The sequence below is a fragment of the Dioscorea cayenensis genome, chromosome 13 (genome assembly GCF_009730915.1).
Source record: "Dioscorea cayenensis subsp. rotundata cultivar TDr96_F1 chromosome 13, TDr96_F1_v2_PseudoChromosome.rev07_lg8_w22 25.fasta, whole genome shotgun sequence".
Classification (NCBI taxonomy): domain Eukaryota; kingdom Viridiplantae; phylum Streptophyta; class Magnoliopsida; order Dioscoreales; family Dioscoreaceae; genus Dioscorea; species Dioscorea cayenensis.
This window is the reverse complement of record NC_052483.1, coordinates 1,607,155-1,627,407: the sequence shown is the minus strand read 5'-3', so window position 1 is coordinate 1,627,407 and position 20,253 is coordinate 1,607,155. Positions and strand designations below refer to the sequence as shown.

General features: G+C 35.2%; 3 protein-coding genes across 5 annotated transcripts; all 3 read right to left on the bottom strand.

Annotated features, from left to right (window-relative positions):
* Nucleotides 1-211: 211 nt before the first annotated feature.
* On the bottom strand, nucleotides 212-3,975 carry LOC120274945. The gene is made up of 4 exons (XM_039281483.1): nucleotides 3,784-3,975; nucleotides 2,483-3,178; nucleotides 1,645-2,084; nucleotides 212-989 (listed from the first exon to the last, which is right to left on the bottom strand). Exons 2-4 carry the CDS (start codon nucleotides 3,159-3,161, stop codon nucleotides 264-266), a joined length of 1,845 nt encoding a protein of 614 aa, XP_039137417.1. The 5' UTR covers nucleotides 3,162-3,178; nucleotides 3,784-3,975; the 3' UTR covers nucleotides 212-263.
* Nucleotides 3,976-6,124: 2,149 nt separating this feature from the next.
* On the bottom strand, nucleotides 6,125-12,291 carry LOC120274672 (protein RIK). 3 transcript variants are annotated; one of them, XM_039281201.1, is made up of 12 exons: nucleotides 12,055-12,291; nucleotides 11,446-11,677; nucleotides 10,871-10,969; nucleotides 10,707-10,741; nucleotides 10,531-10,606; nucleotides 10,056-10,184; nucleotides 9,889-9,975; nucleotides 9,367-9,460; nucleotides 9,154-9,271; nucleotides 8,241-8,694; nucleotides 6,597-6,957; nucleotides 6,125-6,503 (listed from the first exon to the last, which is right to left on the bottom strand). In XM_039281201.1, exons 1-12 carry the CDS (start codon nucleotides 12,120-12,122, stop codon nucleotides 6,439-6,441), a joined length of 1,818 nt encoding a protein of 605 aa, XP_039137135.1. In that variant the 5' UTR covers nucleotides 12,123-12,291; the 3' UTR covers nucleotides 6,125-6,438. The 3 variants fall into 3 exon arrangements, with proteins under 3 accessions (XP_039137135.1, XP_039137136.1, XP_039137137.1); XM_039281202.1 differs by having other exon boundaries at nucleotides 9,376-9,460; XM_039281203.1 differs by lacking the exons at nucleotides 6,125-6,503; nucleotides 6,597-6,957 and adding an exon at nucleotides 6,988-7,499.
* A 623-nt stretch (nucleotides 12,292-12,914) lies between these two features.
* On the bottom strand, nucleotides 12,915-20,159 carry LOC120274763 (histone deacetylase 5). Its single transcript, XM_039281297.1, has 13 exons — nucleotides 19,927-20,159; nucleotides 19,131-19,332; nucleotides 18,846-18,989; nucleotides 18,599-18,711; nucleotides 17,976-18,187; nucleotides 17,750-17,812; nucleotides 16,495-16,667; nucleotides 16,306-16,398; nucleotides 15,595-15,939; nucleotides 14,513-14,706; nucleotides 14,268-14,397; nucleotides 13,617-13,681; nucleotides 12,915-13,253 (listed from the first exon to the last, which is right to left on the bottom strand). The coding sequence occupies exons 1-13, from the start codon at nucleotides 20,088-20,090 to the stop codon at nucleotides 13,088-13,090; spliced, it is 2,064 nt and encodes a 687-aa protein (XP_039137231.1). The 5' UTR covers nucleotides 20,091-20,159; the 3' UTR covers nucleotides 12,915-13,087.
* Between the last annotated feature and the right edge of the window lie 94 nt (nucleotides 20,160-20,253).

Here is a 20,253-nt window from a genome sequence, read left to right as displayed (position 1 = left end):
AGATAATTCCCTTTATTAAGTTTTCAAGTGAATCTCTGATTAATATATATATATATATATATGTTGTTTTCTGCAAAGTTGGTACCTTCTGCAATCACAGCAATACAAGAAGAAAAGTGAAACCTAAGGATTACAAATTAATAGGATCAATAAACAATTTGGCAGACTTAATTAATTACAATTAACAACTTTGGAAATTCCACCAAACACAAAAAGAAATGACTCTGTGATACTTATATTTAATTATATTATCAATGTAATTATCAAGTATCCAATGCAAAGAACATCATTTGAGCATTTATCAGTACAGGGGATCCTTTCTTAGTTTTCTCTACAATCTTTTGAATCAATTCCTTTCCCTCTTCATCCTCAACATCATCCTCTTCACTGCCTAAATCAGTTATAATTTCATCACCATACTTTTTACCTTTCAACATGTGTCCCCATGTCTGTGCTTCATCATCAAACCCTGGTAATGTTTCCTCTACATAACACTCATCAATCTGTTCATCATCAGCATTAGTTGTTGTTGGAGTACTCAGCTGCAATGTTTCGGTCATCCGCATGAACTCTTCGTAAGCTTCGTCATAAGCATTGACTGCATCTCCGGTCAAGTTTATGCAGAGTGGATGGACTTGAGCAATGTCTGCTTCTGCTGATCTCGGGCTTTCTTGATTGGAAGACGATCCTGTGTCGCTGATTGAGAAGTCTATCCTGGTGCTCACTCGCTCGGTTTCCATAAGTTGGGCTTTCTGCTGGCTCTGTGACAGGGCTCTCTCGAGCTCTTCAATGCGTTCATGAAGCCGAACTTCAATCAATTCATGAAGACGTATACTTAGTTCTGTAGGTGATACAGCATAATTCACATCGAGTGTCTCAAATGCAGAGGTGCTGTCAGTATCTCCTTTGGCTTCATACAGGCTTTCCGTGTCAATCGTATCAGCTTTAAGTTCCCCATGGACGACGTCCACTAGGAGATCTGGATCAAGCTGCAGACAGAGTTCGCTAACTTAGATAACAAAGCTCACTAGATTAAGTAAAAAAATCGTGTGGTTATCATGCAATGGCTCAACAATGCAGATATCGTTCTACAGTAATGTCTTATCCTTATCTATTTTTGGAAGAAACTACCTGAAGTTTCTCAATGTTTTTGGATGATGATCTATTTAGATTTCATAATTAGTAATACAACCATGTTGAAGCTACTAGTGTAACTTAAAGTGTGGTAAATTGTTTAGTCCGGTCCTTAAAATATATATATATATATATATATTGGCCCCTGAGCCACAAAGATTAGTGCGCATGTGGTTACACTCGTGCCACATATATACATATATTTAAGCCCACATTGTATAGAAGCGCTGAAATGAATAAAGTTGTATAGTTCAAGACCCAAGATGGACAACTCAAACAATGAGAACTTTCAAGGCCCTTAATGGCTTTAATTCTTCTCTAATGTCTAAAACGGTAAAGTGAAAATGACTGCATATTCCATGGTTAGATATCATCAACAAGGATGAAGATCATGATGCTGCTCTCTAGCTAGAATTTCACAAGACGAACAAATGTGAAGAAATTCATCTGGCATGTTTCAGATATAAAAGAATCTATGGATCAAACTGAAGGTAACATAAACAGCCATACCTCAGTAAGATCATGAATTCTCTGTTTCAAACTAGAAGCATTCAAGCTCTGTTCCAATCTCTCCAATTCAGCTTCAAGCTCAGCTTCAATTTTAGTAAGAGCTTCCGGGTCACTTGCCAGCTCAGATGGGGCTTGTTGATCATCTTCTTCTATCACATTCACAGGTTCAGGGGATGGCAGGGCTTGATTCTGGATAGATGCAGTAGATTTCTCGGCATTGGAAATCAGATTAGGCTCTCGAGCTTCATTGGTTTCATTCTCAAGCTCCCTTACAAAGACTGAATCCTTCATCTCAAGTTCCTCTTGCAAATCCTGAACCAAGCTCTCTGAGTACTTCAACATGCCATTCAACTTCTCTAGTTCTCTTTTATTCGCTAGAGCAGCAAACATCACACCAACATTTACCCCAAGGCAGTACATAAAAATTTTATCAAATAAACCTGGCCAAAGAAGTGTTCATTAGATGAGGCCGAAAACATTCTGGCCGATAAGATTGATAATAAACAAGAAGCATCACTCATTTGCCAAAAGACACAGAAGAAAGATTCCATATGTTTTGATAAAAATTGAGAAACAATATGAGTATCAAAATCTATGATTACTTATGCTTGAGTAGAACGTCAATTATCATATCAATTAACATGTCAAGCAAGTGAGTAATCGTTAGCTGAAACATATAACAAATAGTTCTCTATAAACTCTTAATCCTTCTGCAACCTCAACATAATAAGATACATAAAAACATACATGGATATATAGGGATAAACATCATCAAATTAATCACGGATACAAATGCCATAAGCTCAATAAGTTTATGAATAGAGGATGGAATTATTACCTCGAGAATGAGAATGTTTCTGAGATCGCTCTGGATTCACCCTCCTGTTCTTTCTCTTTTGTTTACTTCGTTCAGGAAGACGGGGAGCCCCACCATCCTTGTCCGTCTCTCCGGAAGTCAACTCGCTGTTCTTGTAATCAAGTTCATGAACTTCCTTATGCAACACATTGTCAAGTGTCATACACGAAGAACCAGAGCTTGACTTGCTGATAATCCGACTCCCATCACTTATACAGAATGGTCTCAAAGTTGGAGTGAGCGAAGGCGGAGGCGAACTAAAAATACATTCTTCAACCTCAACATCCTTGTAGAGCTGAGGGATCAGTGAGTTCTCAACCGAAGTAAGAGGTTTAACATAGTATCGACGAGTTCTCCTACTTCTAAACAAGCTTCGCCTTCTAATGCTATCTCCACTCATCGGAGAAAACTCAGTCCCAAACCTGTTCACCAATCTTTCAAGTCCATAACCCATTGTATGAAAATCACCCTCATTCCCTTCCATCTTCTCTTGTTTCTCCCTTTTAAAAATCCATGGCTGCAAACTCAAAAGAGAACTGTTATCACTTACATACTCCTCTGAACTCATCATTGCCGATGGTGTCAATGTTGTCGATGTTTCAATATAACCAATTTGGTCTTTATCTGAAGAAACATCTGCTGCTGATATTCCTTGAATCATTTTCCAAAATGCATCCCCTGTAGATTCAAGTCTCTTTTTATCAAAATACTAATTTATAGATTTTTCCATTCCAGAATCTCATAAATTACAAGTATCAATATGAAAAACCCTAAGAATTCAATCCAATCCAACAAACAATGGTGAAAGCTGAAGAATAGAACCAAAATCAACAAAACCCCTCCTTTTCCCAAAAAATCCTAACCTAACCCTAGCCAGAGCTCAAAAACCCAAACATTTCCAAGGAAAAAAAAATTCATCAACTCCAACCAAACCCAAAGAGGAATAACCCCAAATAACTTCAAACACTAATCTAAACTCTTCAAAAATGCACAACCAAATGCCCAAACCCTAAACCCTAACCCTAATCACCAAAACCCATAAAAAACCCTCATTTCCAAATCCAAACCATTCACACCACCTCTGCACACATAAAACCAACAATTCTCCACATAAAATGCAACAACCACACCAAAAAAAAGCAACAAAAACAAAAACTTTAAAAAAATAAAACAACAACACCACCACCACCACCAAACCTCACAGAAACAAGCAAACAAACCCTAAAAAAATTCCAAATGATAACAATGGCACACAGATCTTCAGACACAATGAGGAAAAAAACCTGTTTAAGATTGGAAAGCCCAACCACTGGTTGTCCAAGAAGAATGCATCCATCCCAAGGGAGCAAAGTTTGCTCCTTTGTTTCCTTCCATCTCCATTCCTAGCCCTCCATTGTATTCTTTCCTTCCAAGCACTGGTTTTTGTTCAGTGCAGTTTTAAAGAGAACACATGGTGAGGAAAAAAATCTGCATCCCACAGGTTTCATTTCTCCATTCTTTCCATGTGAGTCTTGCATACATTTCTACAACTTTGTATTATTTTCTCTATTTATTTATTTATTTATTAATATATTCCATAATTTCCATATATATGTATATATATATATATATATCATTAAATTTTTAGTATTTAGTGTTTGTGAATCTTAACAAAAATAGAATAGCCATGTGAAAACTAGTATTTATTTATTTTATCATAAATCAAGTAAAATGTGAGTCTTGCATACACTTTCTACAACTTTGTGATATCTACTTTGCTTATTTATTTATTTATTAATATATTCCATTATTTCCATATATATATATATGTATATATATCATTAAATTTTTAGTATTTACTGTTTGTGAATCTTAACAAAAATAGAATAGCCATGTGAAAACTAGTATTTATTTATTTAATTTATCATAAATCAAGTAAAATGTGAGTCTTGCATACATTTCTACAACTTTGTGATATCTTCTTTGCTTATTTATTTATTTATTAATATATTCCATTATTTCTATATATATGTATATATATATATATATCATAAAATGTTTAGTCTTTGCTGTTTGTGAACCTTAACAAAAATAGAGTAGCCATGTGAAAACTAGTATTTTTTTTTAATAATAAATCAAGTAAAGGATTTTATTAAAAGAAGCAAGATATCTTTGCTCTTTAAAAATTTCGAAAGGTAAATTTGTTATTTTATAGGATTCTTTAAGTTGATTTTTAATGTGAAGAAATAAAAGTGTTTTGTAAAGTATATTAATAATTATTTGCTTTTATAAAAGTATACTGCCCATTTTCATAATTTTTAATTATTTATATATCTCATCCTACAAATATATGTTTTTTTTATTACAATTACAAATATATGTTAATGGCACATCATCCGGAGAGATTTTAAATTTAGAGATGTCGCACAATGCCATTGAATTTACATTTTATTACCATTATTCACAGTTTTTCTGTATTAGCATTAATATTTTAATATTTTTAAAGAATAACAACTATGTATGCATTTGATGTTGGCCCATATACATTACAAGTATGTATATCTAGATACAAAGGATTTGATTTGTTTTCACATATAATATACTTGTGGGGGTTTATATGAAAACTTCGGTTTTAGAAAATTATACTAATATATATATATATATAATATGTGTATAAATGAACAAAAAAATCTTTTTAAATTTTTCAAAGTTGATTCCCCCAAACCTACCTACCTAATGTTTGTAGGGACATATTGCCTCACCAAAAGTGATGACTATGGAGGATGGGAAATCAATTTTTATTATGTTGATGTAATGTAGTTCATCATTTTCTCCAAAGTATTGATTCCGTGGATTTTATTTTCAAATGATTTTATGGATTTTTCAAACACAAGAATTGGGCTCCATCTCCATGGGCCATGGCATCAATTTAGCCATTGATTTTTAGAATATATATATATATATATATATTAATTTTTTTCAAACAAGATATTGGCCTGCCATTTTTTAAGGAAAGAAGTTCTCCCGCTTTGATAGAATAAAGTAGTTTATTTATTTTTATTTTAATAAATAAAAAACCAATGACTTCTTGATTTTTACTTACAATGTTCGTATTCTTATAAAAAAATATATTTGAACCTTAACTCAAGTAAAAAGGAATTAATTTTATACTTGCACAAATCTCTAATTGAATGTTGAGGGACAAACCATATTTCAGTAATAATATAAAAAAAAAAGGAAACTCATGTAACTCGTCCAATTTGCCAATTTTGTTATAACTTTTTATTGTTTTATTTAATTATTTTTATAGTGCATATTACATAAACAAAAGTGTGTAATAAATCTTAATTTTAAATAAAAAATATCTCTTCATTTATATGATCATCTGATTTAAATAGTGATTGTTTTATTAAAACCAATTATATATATATATATATATAAGCTTACACACAAGCCTGTGAGCTTGAGCTCAAGTTTAACATGCTCATCAAGTTCATTACCTTGAGCATAGCTCATTTTTATTCTAAATTAATATTTTTCAAGTCGAACCTGAATTAAACTCAAGCTTAATTTTACCATCTCAAGCCAAGCTCAAATCAAGCTCGAGCTCGAGCTTGCAACCAATTTTGCTGAGCCAAGCTTAGCTTGAAGCCGAAAGATTTTCCACTAAACCACTAAAATTGTAAGTCCAAATGCACATATAATTACAACATAGAAGCCTGGTTCATCTGATACATTAAATTGCCAAGCAAACAATACAAGAAAGAAGAAAACTAAAACAAAATCACAGCCTTGCTTTTATGATTCAGGGCAAGCAAGATGATTTTCCGAACCTTAAATCAGGAACCAACTGCGAGATCAGACAACTCCGTCATCACAATGTTGACGCAAAAACAATACTTCGGAGTTCCAACATGTTCTTGAAACACCACCAAAGTGTAAGTTGGTTTTTGAGTAAGTTATTCACCAGCACCATCAGTATCATCCTCTTCTTCTCCATACTCCATCAACTTCAGTAGAGTATCTGGTTGAAAGCGGAAATTAACTATTTGCAAATTTCCCAAAATGGTGAAAGTTATAAAAGATGAAAATTAGATTTCTTATAAGAGCTTAATACCCGGGACGGGTTCAATGTCTCTGTTCTCTGTGTTCTTTGAATTGGTAATGGAGATAAGCCCAAATCCTGGCCTCTTTACTGCAGAACCCCTGTTCTCATCTTTGGCAGGTGAGAACTTTGGTGGTAGCGGTGGCGGTGGCATACTTCTTGAGGGCGGGGTTGCCGGTGGTGGTGGTGGTGGCATGCTTCTTGAGGGCGGGGTTGCCGGTGGCGGTGGTGGTGGCATGGTTCTTGCAAGTGATGGTAGCATATCACCGGACCTTGTGGGGAAGAGCTTTTTCGGTGGTGGAACAGAGAAAAGGCCTTCTGAGCTAGAATCCTCTAAACCTGGCTTAAGAAATTCTGATTCCTGTTGTAAGTTCTGTAACAAAAAGAAAAAACACATCCAGATTTCATCTCTCTTCAATTAAAAAGGGTAAGAAACAGAAAAGCAAATGAGCTCCTGCAAAATTATGATAAATTGAGAGTGCTAGTTGAATATCTACATGAAAGGAAATCCATTAAGGTGAGAAAAAAAGGTTAAATCAGTAAATAAAAGTGAATATGCATGGCTGCTGGCAAACCTTAAAGCCTACTTGTAAGTACTTGGGTATCCAAGTAAAAAAAAGCATTCAGCAACAGGAGGATAACACTAATCAAGGTTTCTACAGGGAAAAGATGTCAAAGCAAAAGGGCAACAAAATTCAGAAATCTTGCAGCAAAAATATATTCTATATGCTACAGGTGAATGGTAGTATGTATAATTAACAAAATGCAAGTAGGTTCTCATAAGAAGCCGCAACCAGCGAGCACCATCAACTACAGTTCACAACTCCAGACTTGGATTCCCTGTGACACATGCAAAGCAAAGTCCAAATGACAGGTCCAGTACCGGCCTGGTTCAGAGGAGGTCAGAGAAAATACCTGGAACAGCAGTTTAAAAATCAGAATGTTTACTAATACAGATAACACAAGCATGCGTGTGACAATCCACAAGAAGGTATGAACAATGTAGGATAAGCATTGCAACCTCTGTAACATGCTGGTATATGTATCACAAAACCGAAAGAGAAACAGTTATATCATATGGTCATGCGAAATAATTTTTTTTTAAGATATAAGGCAGCATTTAAGACATTGTAGCAAAATTAGAAGTTATAAATCAGGTCTAGACAATGTTGCAGAAATATAACCTATCCTGATACTCTTAAGCATGCTGATGTCCTACATACAGAAAAGTAACATAAAATCCTTTAGTTGTATTTAAGCATCATGCACAAGATGATAAAGTAACCAGTAATATAAGATGAAATTCCTCAGTAGCTGAGCCTCTTGCTTACAAATATAGAACTTAAGAAGATGCTTGGTTGGTGAGTTGCACATATTCTCCGATGAAACACCTTAACTTATCCAATAATCTAATTTTTTTTATAAAAATTAATTATTATAAATAAATATATTTCTTAATTCAAATTCTAAACATACTAATATTAATTATAAATTAAAAAATAAATTTTAAAATCTTAATTTTGATTAGTATTAATTAAGTCAAAAAGCGGGCAGTTCATATAAAAGTTCTCACTCCAAATTAATAATCCAAAAATAACAATACATCCTTCTCAAGAACCAAACACAATTGAAGGGTCTTGAGAAATCGCGTGGTACCTGTTTAGGTATCATTGGTCGAACTGAAGAAACGGGTAACTCCTGGAACTTCCGCTTTTGCGGAGGACGCTTATCGATCTCCACACAAGAACTTGTATTTGTCTTTGGTGACACCATAGCCTGTGAAGTGGTAGCCGCGGAAGAGGTGTTCGGAGGAGCTTGCCTGAGTGCCAAAGCAACTTGTTGGAGTGGCGTGGCTTGCGGATATATCCCACCATATCCACTATAACTTGTCCCCCCACTCACTGATGGATGAGAGTAGTTCAGTTGAGAGGGTGTAGGTTGAGCCATAATTGGAGAACAAGTATTTGAGTCAGAAGACCCAGAAGGCTTCAGTGATGCCGTTGGCATCGAAACAACCGGCATGCAAGTTGATCCAGAGCTTGCACTGGAGAGTCCAGCCAACAATTGCTGAGGAGGTGGGACTGCATTATAGGTCTTAGAAGACGATATCCTGCACCAAATAAAGCAATTAAACAGGTTAAAATGAGATAGTTACTGTCATACAGGTTGTTCAGTTGAACGCTTTGTCCTTGCTTAACCTAGGAGAAAGAAACTGAAGCCATTTCAGAAGTTAGAAGACTTGCAACACAACAGGAATGCTACATATTGATAGTTCATTATAGTCAAAAGCTTTTGAATTCTAAACCCATTAAAGAGTATTAGTCCTGCTAAAAGATAGGTTAACAAGATAGGAAATTAGATGAATTGTGAAATGAGCAAGAACATGATACCTAAGCACAAGCAACACTTGTAGTTATAGAATAAACCAGGTTAACAAGATAGGAAATTAGATGAATAGTGAAATAAGGAATAGAAACTTAGGCCAGAAGCTTGATCTAAAATATTTTCATATGTAGGCATACACGTCAAAGGTCAACTGTTTTCACTTTTTTTTTTTTTCAATACAAACCTTGATACACCACATTCTGCACAGATTGTGTCCAACAGGTTTTCTGCAAGGATCCTTGCATCTTCAAGACTCGTTGGGTTTGAAGATGACAAGAATAAATGCAGAGGTTGTTGAGTTTCTGCAAATTAAATGAGTAAGCAACAGAGTGCAACTGAAGAGCATGTGCAATAACTATCAGTTATGCCAAAAAAAGAAAAAAATATGATACTGTACTTTCATTACTGGAATTATCAGGATTTTCTGATCCATGTCCTCTCAGTACAACAGTTGCTCCTGTTTCATTCATAATGTGGTTTATATACTGGTCCTGCAAATACAAATTCCAACCACGAGCAGCACAAAAACAATCTCTCCCAATTGCATGGAGATGTCAGAGAGAGCTTAAATATTAGATCGAGTATAGGTAGAAAAATAATAATTAAAGCTTAAGATGCTTCTAATGAATTCTGTGTTAGAGCCAAAAAACAAGTAAGGGAAACAAAAACAACAAAAGCTCCAATGCACAGTAAGCACATGTGAAACATTTAACAAGATGCAGGTCTTAGATTGTTTGTGTAAAAGCATATGGGCATCACATCATCAAGGAACTCATTTCATTTCCACAAAATATTCCTAAAGGTTAAAATATAAGTTCATTCTGAAAGAACAGTTAACTTTGTATTCCAATATACCCAATGCGAACACCTAAAATCTAGGATTATATCATATGTAACAAGAAAAGTTAGAAGAACATACATTAGGACCACGTATACGGGTTGCAATGTTGAGTGATGGGTCCGGTTCAAAACCCAGGTACAAACATGTGTTAAGAGATTGGGTCGCCTGAGGTTGTATAACATAACATATCTAAGTTGGTAGCCCACACAAGGGAAAAAAAAGACACTTGTTGGTAACAAAATTACCAGCCCATCGCTAAACACAGATGGGAGAACAGTAGAAGCTGGAAGTGAACTCTGACATTGTTTCAACATATCCTCAACCATACAAGCTGCATGATCAACTGCTTTGATGCGTTCCACAGTGTCTTTCAACTAAAGTGTGACCAGAAGACCATGAGCATTGTAGCATCAAAATCACCCACATAAGTTACAATTATTAGAGAGAAAAAAAAAATTAAGAGCGCACAAGCTTTATTTTAAAAAAAAAATTTACACTATAGGCCTATCACTAATGAAATTTTGCACATTCAATGTATTAGTTCAGCAGAAAATAAATAAACAATAGAAAGGAAAATAAAAGAAAAGATAATGATGAAAGACATGCAACCACAACTAGAAAGCCTAATTCCATTTTCAATTGATACCAGGCAAGATCAGCATATCACACAGCCAAATGATACTATTATATGAATTCCGTTCATAACAGTACATGACTTACATGTGCCCCAGCAGAAATGTGAAGATACAAGGGCTTCTCACCATCTGGTAATCCATTTGGAGGACGGTATTTTCCCCTGTAAAACAGATTAAGAATTTCGTTTATCAGTTTTTGGTAATTGCAAATTTATAAGATATTCCTCTCTGCCATCAATTTACATTTTGAAACCTGCTTACCTGGTTATAACAACAGCACCAGTGCTTTTCTGAATCTGCAATATAAGAAGAGATGTGATAAATGCCAATGTATTCATCTTGGTAAATTTCATTAACCTGTCCAACCAGGGAAAAAGGCAAAAAAATAAAAAAATAAAAAAAAGGAGAAAAGAAATCATGCAAACCTCTTCTTGAGTTTGACGTTTAGTCAGCTTGTAACGGACAGAAGGATCTGCATCATTTATAACAATCTCTCTTGCAATTAATTCATCTTGAATCTTTGGCTGAGGCACATATAAAGAAATTTTTTAGTCCATAATCTTATATCATGAGACAACAAAATTCAATGCCAGAATTAACTGTTTGATATGGGATCAAAACAGATATGACTGCATATAAATGCACACCTACATATATAGACCACTGACACCTACTGACACATCTATCGTAGCAGGAATCACATGGTCAGCCATACATCAAAAATTGGCAACATACAAGGGAACAAGAGAAAAATGTCAGCATCACAAACATAGGAAACCCTTTCTTAGCTTTACAAATGTCAACTAAAAAACAAGAACACTTATAAACTACCACTAAAGGTTCGGCTTGTCAGAATACCCATCATCATTTTAAAAAATGATCATGCTACAATGGTAACCCTGGGCTTGAAACAAGCCTCAATCTCAAAACAACAAGCTTCTTAATAAACATGTAAGAGCAGAAAAAAATAGAATGTGAAATCCTAGTAAACACAAAGCACCTGGCTCAATTTCTGCACTATAGCAGCAGTATTTGGTGGAATTAGTGGTATCTGTAATGACTGTGAGGTTGCCGCAATCGTCGCCAGGTTCAAATGAAGAGGCACAGAAAGTGGCAGCACGCCTGGGAGGACACTTGCATAAACACCATCAACACCCGAAGGCATTGTGCCAGTGACAGCCATCCCAGCAGACATCAATGAATCCGCTGGTTGATCCCACTTTCTCTTCTTCCTGTTAAGGAAATCAAATCATCTCACAAAATCAAGAGAAATCATCAAATACATATAAAAATTTCAACAAAAAATTATAGATTTTCAAGAACCACCAATACTGCACATTGGGATTTTACAACCACATAATAATACCAAAAAAAAAATACATCTTTAAATCATTTCCTCCATTAAAAATTTCATCCAGACAACAATTGTACGCAAATCAAATAAACCAATCCACACCGCTTACATCTAAAAATCCCATCCTTTTGTAGCTAATTATCAACCAAAACTAATCACTAAGATCTTAGATACCATAAAACTTCAATAAATCCAACGAAAGGCCAGCATATAAAGAGATAATCAACATATTCATAGGGTTTCGAAAAGAAAAACCTCTGCTTCCCGGAGCCATTCGCAGGTGAGGGCTCTTCCGCTGCTTTTGGCAATCGATCCTCCGTCATTGCTTCACAAAGAGAAAGGTATAGAACGAAGCAACAACAATGAGATGAGAAGCGAGGAATCCAGTAGAAAAAGGGTGAATTCGTGAAAACAATTAGGGCTCCCGGGAGATTTGGGGGAAATCGATCAAATCCTTGACAGCTGAAATCCGGGGTAATTTCGCAAAAACGATGATGGTCGAGGGGCATAAGTGGAAACATAGTTACATGTTTCTTCTGTACGATGTACCAATCAATCTCCACCGTCCAATTATTTGATGATGAGCCTCGTGATCTCAAACATAGATGATCATCATAATCTTTTTTTTACCTGTAAATTTTAAAATAAAAAAACAATTACACCGACAACCTCGTTAATAAAATTAATGAATATGAGAATATATTTGGGATCATACATTTCTTAACTATTTTCAAAAGTTTAAGTTTGTGAGTTTCATTTTCTTTACAAATTTAACTATAAACATAAAAAAATTACTATTTTTGCATTAAAAACCCATAAAAAAACCTATGTATATATATCAATTTTACCGTATTTTATTTTTTATAATTAAAAAAAATATAATAATACATTACAAGGGACAGTCAAGAGTTACTAGCAAAACAACACTAGTCCCACAATGAAAAACATGGTATGAGACTTTCAAGTGTTCCGAGTTCGAGTCTCGTTGGACACGTGACCGAACTCTAGTGTGGTACGGATTTGCTGTCCAAAACCCTGCATCACTAAATGAGTACACAGCTAAACAACCAATTTCCAGCCCATGCACACGCCCCTGACTAACTACTCTTATCGCATTTGCAACACAATAACCATTTTATACAAATCTAAAAAGCATTCAACAACTGGTGTTCATACCATGAACAATTTCAGGGTTTACAAATTTAACTACCACACTATATTTTACTTCAGTGGTGAGTCATTCACCTCTTTTAAACTTACAATGAAGCAAAATAGAACTAAATAACAGTTATAAACTCTTCGTCGCAGCTTCATTAATGTAAGCAATTGCATCATCTTGAGTGAATTGTTTCCCTTCTACCAACCCTTTTACCAATACTTTCATGTATTCCTTTGAAGCACCAATCATCGGCACCTTACCTGATTTACATTCCTCAACAGTGGAGAGTGGGCAACTGAATGAGCAAGTAAACCAGAGAAGGATCATATAAATGAACATAAAATGAAGTTAGATAAAAAGAAATCTCTGTTTTTTAAAAGTGTGTATGATCCTATCCCTGAACTTTGGCAAATGCCTAAATTATTAGGCTTTGAAGTAAATATGGTACAAGATTTGAACCTCTTTGAGTTCTGAATAACTACAATTAAACACATATTTAATATATATGCAATGCTAAGTGTGGTCTTTACTATGACTGAAATTGTGAAATGAAAACTAGTAAAAACTTTAATGAACTTGATGGAAAAGTTTGGTGATTCTGCTTAAGCTGATAAATCAAACATCAACATAAATAATAGAATAAGGGAAGGAAACATACGTCATCGTTAAGATAGGGAGGTTATCATCTTTCCCCAGATAAAGGACGTTAGGATACCATCCACACTGCATAAAGGCACAAGAAGAGAGCAAAAAAAGGACTCAGTATGCATGAAGCTTGTGGAAAATAATAGAAAGCTTTTGTACATTCTTGAGGAAATTCTAGTTAGGGAGTCTGTTCATAATAGCATAAAGTAGTCTTCTTCAAGATCCTAATTGACTAATTGGGCTTCAGCTTCAATAAATTATATGATTAAAAATTTTACACTGTGACATTTTTGTGGAAGTACCTTCAACCACCTACCAACTAGGTCACACATAAGTTTAATTGGAATAAAATTGTAGACTGCACATTAAAAAGTCCCTGTAGTTGATTGCATGCCAAATTTTATATAACAGTTCTTATTTCAATAAAAGTTTTTTTTTTACCAACCCTCTGAATGTACAACTTCTGTCCAAAGCGGGAGAAATATAAAGACAAAGTGGTTGGAAGAAGGGCAACCTTCTTGATACTGAATATGAAACTCACTATATAAAAACAAGCCCTCAAGGCTGCTAGTGAAAAGTGTTTAGATGGTAAGGATAACTGTAATGTCCTTTGCTCAGAGACGAGTAAGAAATGTATGCATAACTCTATTAGGGAAAATAGTACCTTAAGTTCCTCCAAAACTTTGGACTTGTTTTCAGAAACAAATTGTAGACTAGATAGATCAAATAAAGGAGTATCCCGGTGTTGAACAACAACGTTCTCTTGAAGTAAGATATCATTGAACTGCTCAAGCCTACACAATTTGAGAATAAATGAAAATCTAAAAATATAGAAATATGATTTAAGCTTAAAAATACTGCTTCAACCACATGCACTGATGGGAAAAAAAACATGCGAAGATCACATACGTGATTCTGTACAAGCACATGTGCACTTTCTCGTTGGTGTTGTTTTCAGGGTGAAGAAAGGCTACACCGCCCATTCCCCATGTCACAGAATGAGATCTAGCGAAAAACAAACGATGAGGAAAAGTCTTCCACATGACAGATTTGGGCAAGCTTTCATCCAATGATCCATGACACGGTCGGCTCATACCTTCCACCTATAATGCATTGAACAGGGTTTATAGCTACTATTTTGATGGGATGGTATACCAAAGTACAAATGGAATTCGCTTATGTAAAATTAATTCAAAAGTCTGGAGAAAAAAGTAAAAAAAGCATTCAACTCTTAAAAGATAAAAAAAATGTAAAGAAAAATCACATGAACAAAACAAGCATAGCTCTATTAAGTGTCTTCTTATTAGCTTCTAGAGCCATTGAATTATTCGAATACTTGCTACTTGATACTTCATTACATATTAGAACTATATCAAAAAATATTTTCTGTGGAAAAGCCCATAAACAATTACCTGCCAGAAGAAACACTTGGAACAATTGGTTGCAGCAGGTGAAACAAACACTAACACGCTTGAGGTTCTCCAGATTAAGAAAAAGAAGTCTAGGAGAAAAATCTTCAAGCTAGTTTCCTTTGCTTTTCAATTATCAGTTCCATTTTGTGTGGGTCTACCATATATTTTCCGTTTCATTACTTAGTGCCCATTCAATTGAACCAAAAAGGTGCTTAGGAAAAGAGTTCTATATTCCTTGCCATATGGCTTCCTCACTGAAACGTTCTACATACTTATTCCATTCAAATGACAAACAAGATGCAGTGATTCTAGGCCTTTACACCTCCATTTTGACTTTGTTCCCTTCTGGTGTTAAGTGAGGATATAAAAAAGGACATATCATACAAGCAAGCTACGAAATTTTAATTATGAACATTTTAATAGGAGAACAAGTACCAAACTCATACTACTTGGCATTTCGAAAAGTTAGCAAAACATATCAAGATTTTCTGCCAATATGCAACATTAAGTAGTGCTTTAAACTTAAATAACATAACAATGTTCATATTGCCATAATTATCCATGAAAGAAGCATAATACCTGTCCACCTCTAATATAACAGAGAAATCTTGGCTCCCACATGTTTGAACCAAAGGTTGCATACCAAATGTCAATCTTTGAATAAGCGATCCTCCACGAACTAATATTTTTGTAAATATCCTTACTATCTGATGCTTCTGGAACAGTATGCCTTTCTGAAGAATCTAGATTATTAGTTTTGTGGTCTGAAGTTTTGGTTTCACCATGCTTATCTTCACCTACACTTAGGTTTAAGAATGGTTGAATCATATCTTCAACACCTTCAACCACATTTGCAGAAAATACTTCGCTCGAGGGTCCTTCCTCATTCTCCACATCAGAATCAGAACTGACGTAATAATTTAGCTGAATCAAAGCCATATATCACATAATGCGATCAGTTTGAACGAAATAAATTATACAAATCATAACAATTTGATGTTGTTTCTATGGTAAGCAACAAACTTTGATTCTGAAATGGAATTCTTTAAGGTTGGCAACAAATACTACTAAACATGAACATGGACACATCTCACAGTAATAAGCTAGTCTGCTGCTACATGGACAATGGCAAAGCAGAGAACTTGAAAATAAAAATAAAAAAATAAAAAAACCCTCCTGTAAAGATGATACCACTGTAATTCTTCATTTCTTGCTTTTTTTTTTTTTTAATTGAACAAGATATGAGGAAACCAACCACTAAAAGTAAAAGAAAAATTGTACATTTGGCACCTGAGCTTGGGTTAGTGTTCTACTGCAGGCCAGTAATTCTTGTGGTAACTCCAGAGCCAAAGAAGGCCAAAATGATTTTAGTTCATGACGAACCTGAAGTAAGAAATGTGATTATAGGAAGGGTATAGCCATGTGCAGAAAGCCAAACAACAAGAAATTAAATCTATGAAATGTGGGAAAGCATTTCACCTGCTGTATCACACGCCATGTGGACTCAAAAGGATAATCCCTCAAAGATCCATTGATAGTTTTTTCTTCTAACAAAGTTTTCACACAAGCAAGGACTGAATTCGCCAAAGAGGTGAGATTGTAGCCTCCTTCAAGAGCCATAACAATCTTTCCTTGGGCAAATTGCATCAGCTAAACGCAAGAAAAACATCTACAAAAATTTAGTTATTTGTAGAGTACTTCCATTTGTGTTAAGCAAAAACATCGACTGCATTTTCAAAGAATCCAATTTAGTTACAGCATAAAAATTATAAAGCCAGTTTAAGCCTAGTTGAACAACAAAAACTAACCTTGCGGTAAAATGTTAGATATCCACTTTCAGGAGATAGGATATTGCTAGGGGTGGTAATGGGGCGTGGAATCCCTGATACCTGTGGGGACCCTACCCGACGGGGATGGGGATTCCCCGAATCCCTCCCCCATGGGGGCGGGGACGGGGGCCAATCCGTCCCTGTTTCCTAAATGGGGACGGGGGCGGGGAATGCCCTCCCCGACTGGTGAGAATCTCCGCGATTAAAATACATATATATATATATATATATTGTGTGTATATGTATGTATGATTTTTTTCAACATTAAAAATTCAATGGCCTAGGTAATAATATAAAAAACTCTAATTTTAATTTAATTGCATTAATCACATAAACTATTTATTTTAAACTAATAACAATTAAAATTAGATATGAGAGCCCTATGTCAAGTAATTTCGATCTTATCATAATTTTATGTATATATTTATATTGAATAGTTTTTATGTTCCAATATGTAATAATATTTTTACAAATAGAGAATCCCCATGGGGATCCCCGTGGGGATGGGGCGTTGGGGAATCGGGGATGGAGAATCCCCGTCCCTGCCATTGACGGGGACGGGGGCGGGGACGGGCATCCCCGCCCCGATACCACTCCTAGATATTGCTAATTTAAAAATTAACCATCATCACTACTAAGAATAGTAAACAAAAAAGAAACATTCAACCTGTAAGTGGTGCAAAATGATGATAGATTACCGCCAGATATTCAATATTTTAAACCATTTTAACTATCTAGAATACTTAAAAAATAAATAAATAAATCACTGAAAAAAGGAAAGAAAATCTCCAGATCGTAAAATGTACAGATGCAAAATAAATAAATAAATAAATAAAAAGGTGATACTAAAAAGCACAAGAGATATAGGAGACTGATACAGTGCCAGTGATCTAAAAACTAACCTTTCATGAGCAAAAGTGAATATCCATATGGTGTGATACGACAGCCACCAAGTGGATCATTAATAGCTGTTTAGAATGGACATTGAGTACATCAGGTAGCAGCATAACCTCGATATGAGCAAGGAGGATATTTTGCAATGCATGAGTATAAATAAGATCTGCTCTTGTCTAGAAAATACAAAGATAAATAAATAAGAAGCACTTTCAAGAAGGAATTAGCAAAATTAACCTGCATCAAATCCAGCAGAAATCAAAATTATATCCGGGTTGTAATCTTTAGCTATTGGAATCAAAACATGGTCCCAAATGACATCATAATCTGCATCACCACAATGCCCATGTTCCCAAGGGACATTAATATTATATCCAGCACCTGGTCCTTCCCCTATCATACAGTATGCACCATCTCCACCAGCAGGATAAAAGCTCCCAAAATCAAACCTGTAAAGCCAAATCAGTATAAAATCAAATAGGTTGAAGAAACCCCATATATCAGAAATGAATTTATTTCAAAGGAAATAAAAAGATAGGAAATGATATTGAAGATGACTTATGAGATTGCTTTCATAGTTCATTAGTTACTTTCTGGTTGAGAAAACTCAAGTTGTGGAAAGAAATGAAGGTGCTTTTAGTCAGGAGAGCAAAAATTTAATACAGGAGGAATTTATTTTTGTTGAAAAAATGAAGGTAGCTGGACTAAACTTGTTTATGAGAAAATATCACACCATGTATGCTGTGTTTCAATTAGCCTACACTTATTAATAATTCATGCTGATGCATTTTTTGCTAGAACAATGTGACGAAATTAAGACATTATTCAAGTTAACAAGATAAAATTTTTAAAAGTTTTACCGGTGGACAGAGAAGAACAAAACCCTAGGGTCCTCATAGAACATTTTTTGTGTGCCATTGCCATGATGAACATCCCAATCCACAATCAATATCTTCTTAATCCCTAGTTCTGGCTGTAATGAGAAATAAAGAATCAGCCATACACTTATGTATATTATAATGTCACGCATAAAAAATCATCAGTTTAAACAATGATAAAAAATGAATCTTTCAATGAAATAAGCAGTAACTAAAATAATAGACTTGCTTTGTCCAAGAGAAAATGAGCTCCAATCGCAATATTGTTGAAGAGACAAAAACCCATAGCTTCATCAGCTTCTGCATGATGTCCTGGAGGCCTAACAATAGCAAAGCCAGAACTCAACTCGCCTTCTGCAACCCTCTTGCACACCTTTTGAAGAGGAACAATAAACACATACCAAAAAACACAGTAGAATTCAGCATAGAGCATAAGCGGAATTAAATCAATTCAGTTAACATTCCAAATAATCTTCAACCTCGTTGCACTCTTAGTCTGTTAGAAACTAGATACCTCAACAACTGAGCCTGCAGCAAGGTAAGCTGCTTCAGATGATCCCTTGTTAAGATAAATAGAGTTAAACTTGGATGCAATCTTATCACGTCTAGGATCAAACTGTTTAGAGCTAATAGCCTTGATCAGCTTGATATGTCCGTCGGTGTGAACAGATGCTATATGCTCATCCTCAGCTTCCTTACCATTCAAAACTACACACCTTGAAAAAGACAGAATTCCAACAAAACCATACAATTTGATCACAGACCATAGAAATCCCAAAAACATGAGAAATTTATCTAAAAAAGGCTATTTTCCTAGATAACATTAGTGAGTCTGAATCAAAATGCAGACAAGAAAAGACCACATCTAAATTCATATTATATTCCAGCGCCACCAAAAATTGAAAGAATGTTATCAAGAAATTGAAGGACAGAAACACAGCCAGAGTTTGACTGCTTAACAAACTCCAAAATCAGGCATCGAAGTGCAGCCATTACAATTCGTAACCACACACCTTGAAAAGGATTTAACTCCAAAATCCATAAGAAAATTTTCTAAAAAAAAAAAAAAACTTTTTTTTTTCAAGACGACATATTGAATGTGAATCAAAACACTGTAAATCACAAAGCACAGATGAATTCAAATCATATTCCAACACAACCAAAATCCAAAAGAATGTTAACGAGAAATTCAAAGACGGAAACACAGTCAGTGTTCAACCACAAAACCAGAACCCTAAAAGAAGATCCAAGCCAAGGAATCAAAGGGCATGCAATTGCAAGCAAAACCATAAGAACAAAAGGGAAGATACCTTTGAGGGATGCCCTCAGACTTAAGCTTCTCCCAAATGGAGCGGATCCTGTCCGGACACTCAGGATGGGGCTCACCGTCCGGCGTCGAGTGCCGACACATCCTCTCGTCGTAGAGGAGCCCCACCGGCGGCCTTTGGGGTCCGCGATCCTTGTTCGAGCCCATCGTCGCCGCAGAGGGCTCCCAATTCGCCGGAGAAGACCAAACGACGACGTGGACGATCGCGAACTCTGATTGGACGATTTTCTTTCTTTGTGGTCATTTATAGGTCTTTTTTTTTTTTATTTTTTTATTATTTTTTTTGTTATTTTCTAGATTTTTTTAATGG

Excerpts from the sequence above, each read along its gene's own strand:
- LOC120274763 (XM_039281297.1), bottom strand. The coding sequence starts at position 20,090 with ATGGGCTCGAACAAGGATCGCGGACCCCAAAGGCCGCCGGTGGGGCTC. Across the intron at positions 16,668-17,749 it reads ATATTCACTTTTGCTCATGA|AGCTGATGCAATTTGCCCAA; the intron begins AAGGTTAGTTTT and ends TTTCTTGCGTTT. Across the intron at positions 14,398-14,512 it reads ATGTGCTTGTACAGAATCAC|GCTTGAGCAGTTCAATGATA; the intron begins GTATGTGATCTT and ends CAAATTGTGTAG.
- LOC120274672 (XM_039281201.1), bottom strand. The coding sequence starts at position 12,122 with ATGACGGAGGATCGATTGCCAAAAGCAGCGGAAGAGCCCTCACCTGCG. Across the intron at positions 11,678-12,054 it reads AATGGCTCCGGGAAGCAGAG|GAAGAAGAGAAAGTGGGATC; the intron begins GTTTTTCTTTTC and ends TTTCCTTAACAG. Across the intron at positions 9,272-9,366 it reads TGATAATTCCAGTAATGAAA|AAACTCAACAACCTCTGCAT; the intron begins GTACAGTATCAT and ends TTTAATTTGCAG.
- LOC120274945 (XM_039281483.1), bottom strand. The coding sequence starts at position 3,161 with ATGATTCAAGGAATATCAGCAGCAGATGTTTCTTCAGATAAAGACCAA. Across the intron at positions 2,085-2,482 it reads GAAACATTCTCATTCTCGAG|GTTTATTTGATAAAATTTTT; the intron begins GTAATAATTCCA and ends TTCTTTGGCCAG. Across the intron at positions 990-1,644 it reads GAATTCATGATCTTACTGAG|CTTGATCCAGATCTCCTAGT; the intron begins GTATGGCTGTTT and ends CTCTGTCTGCAG.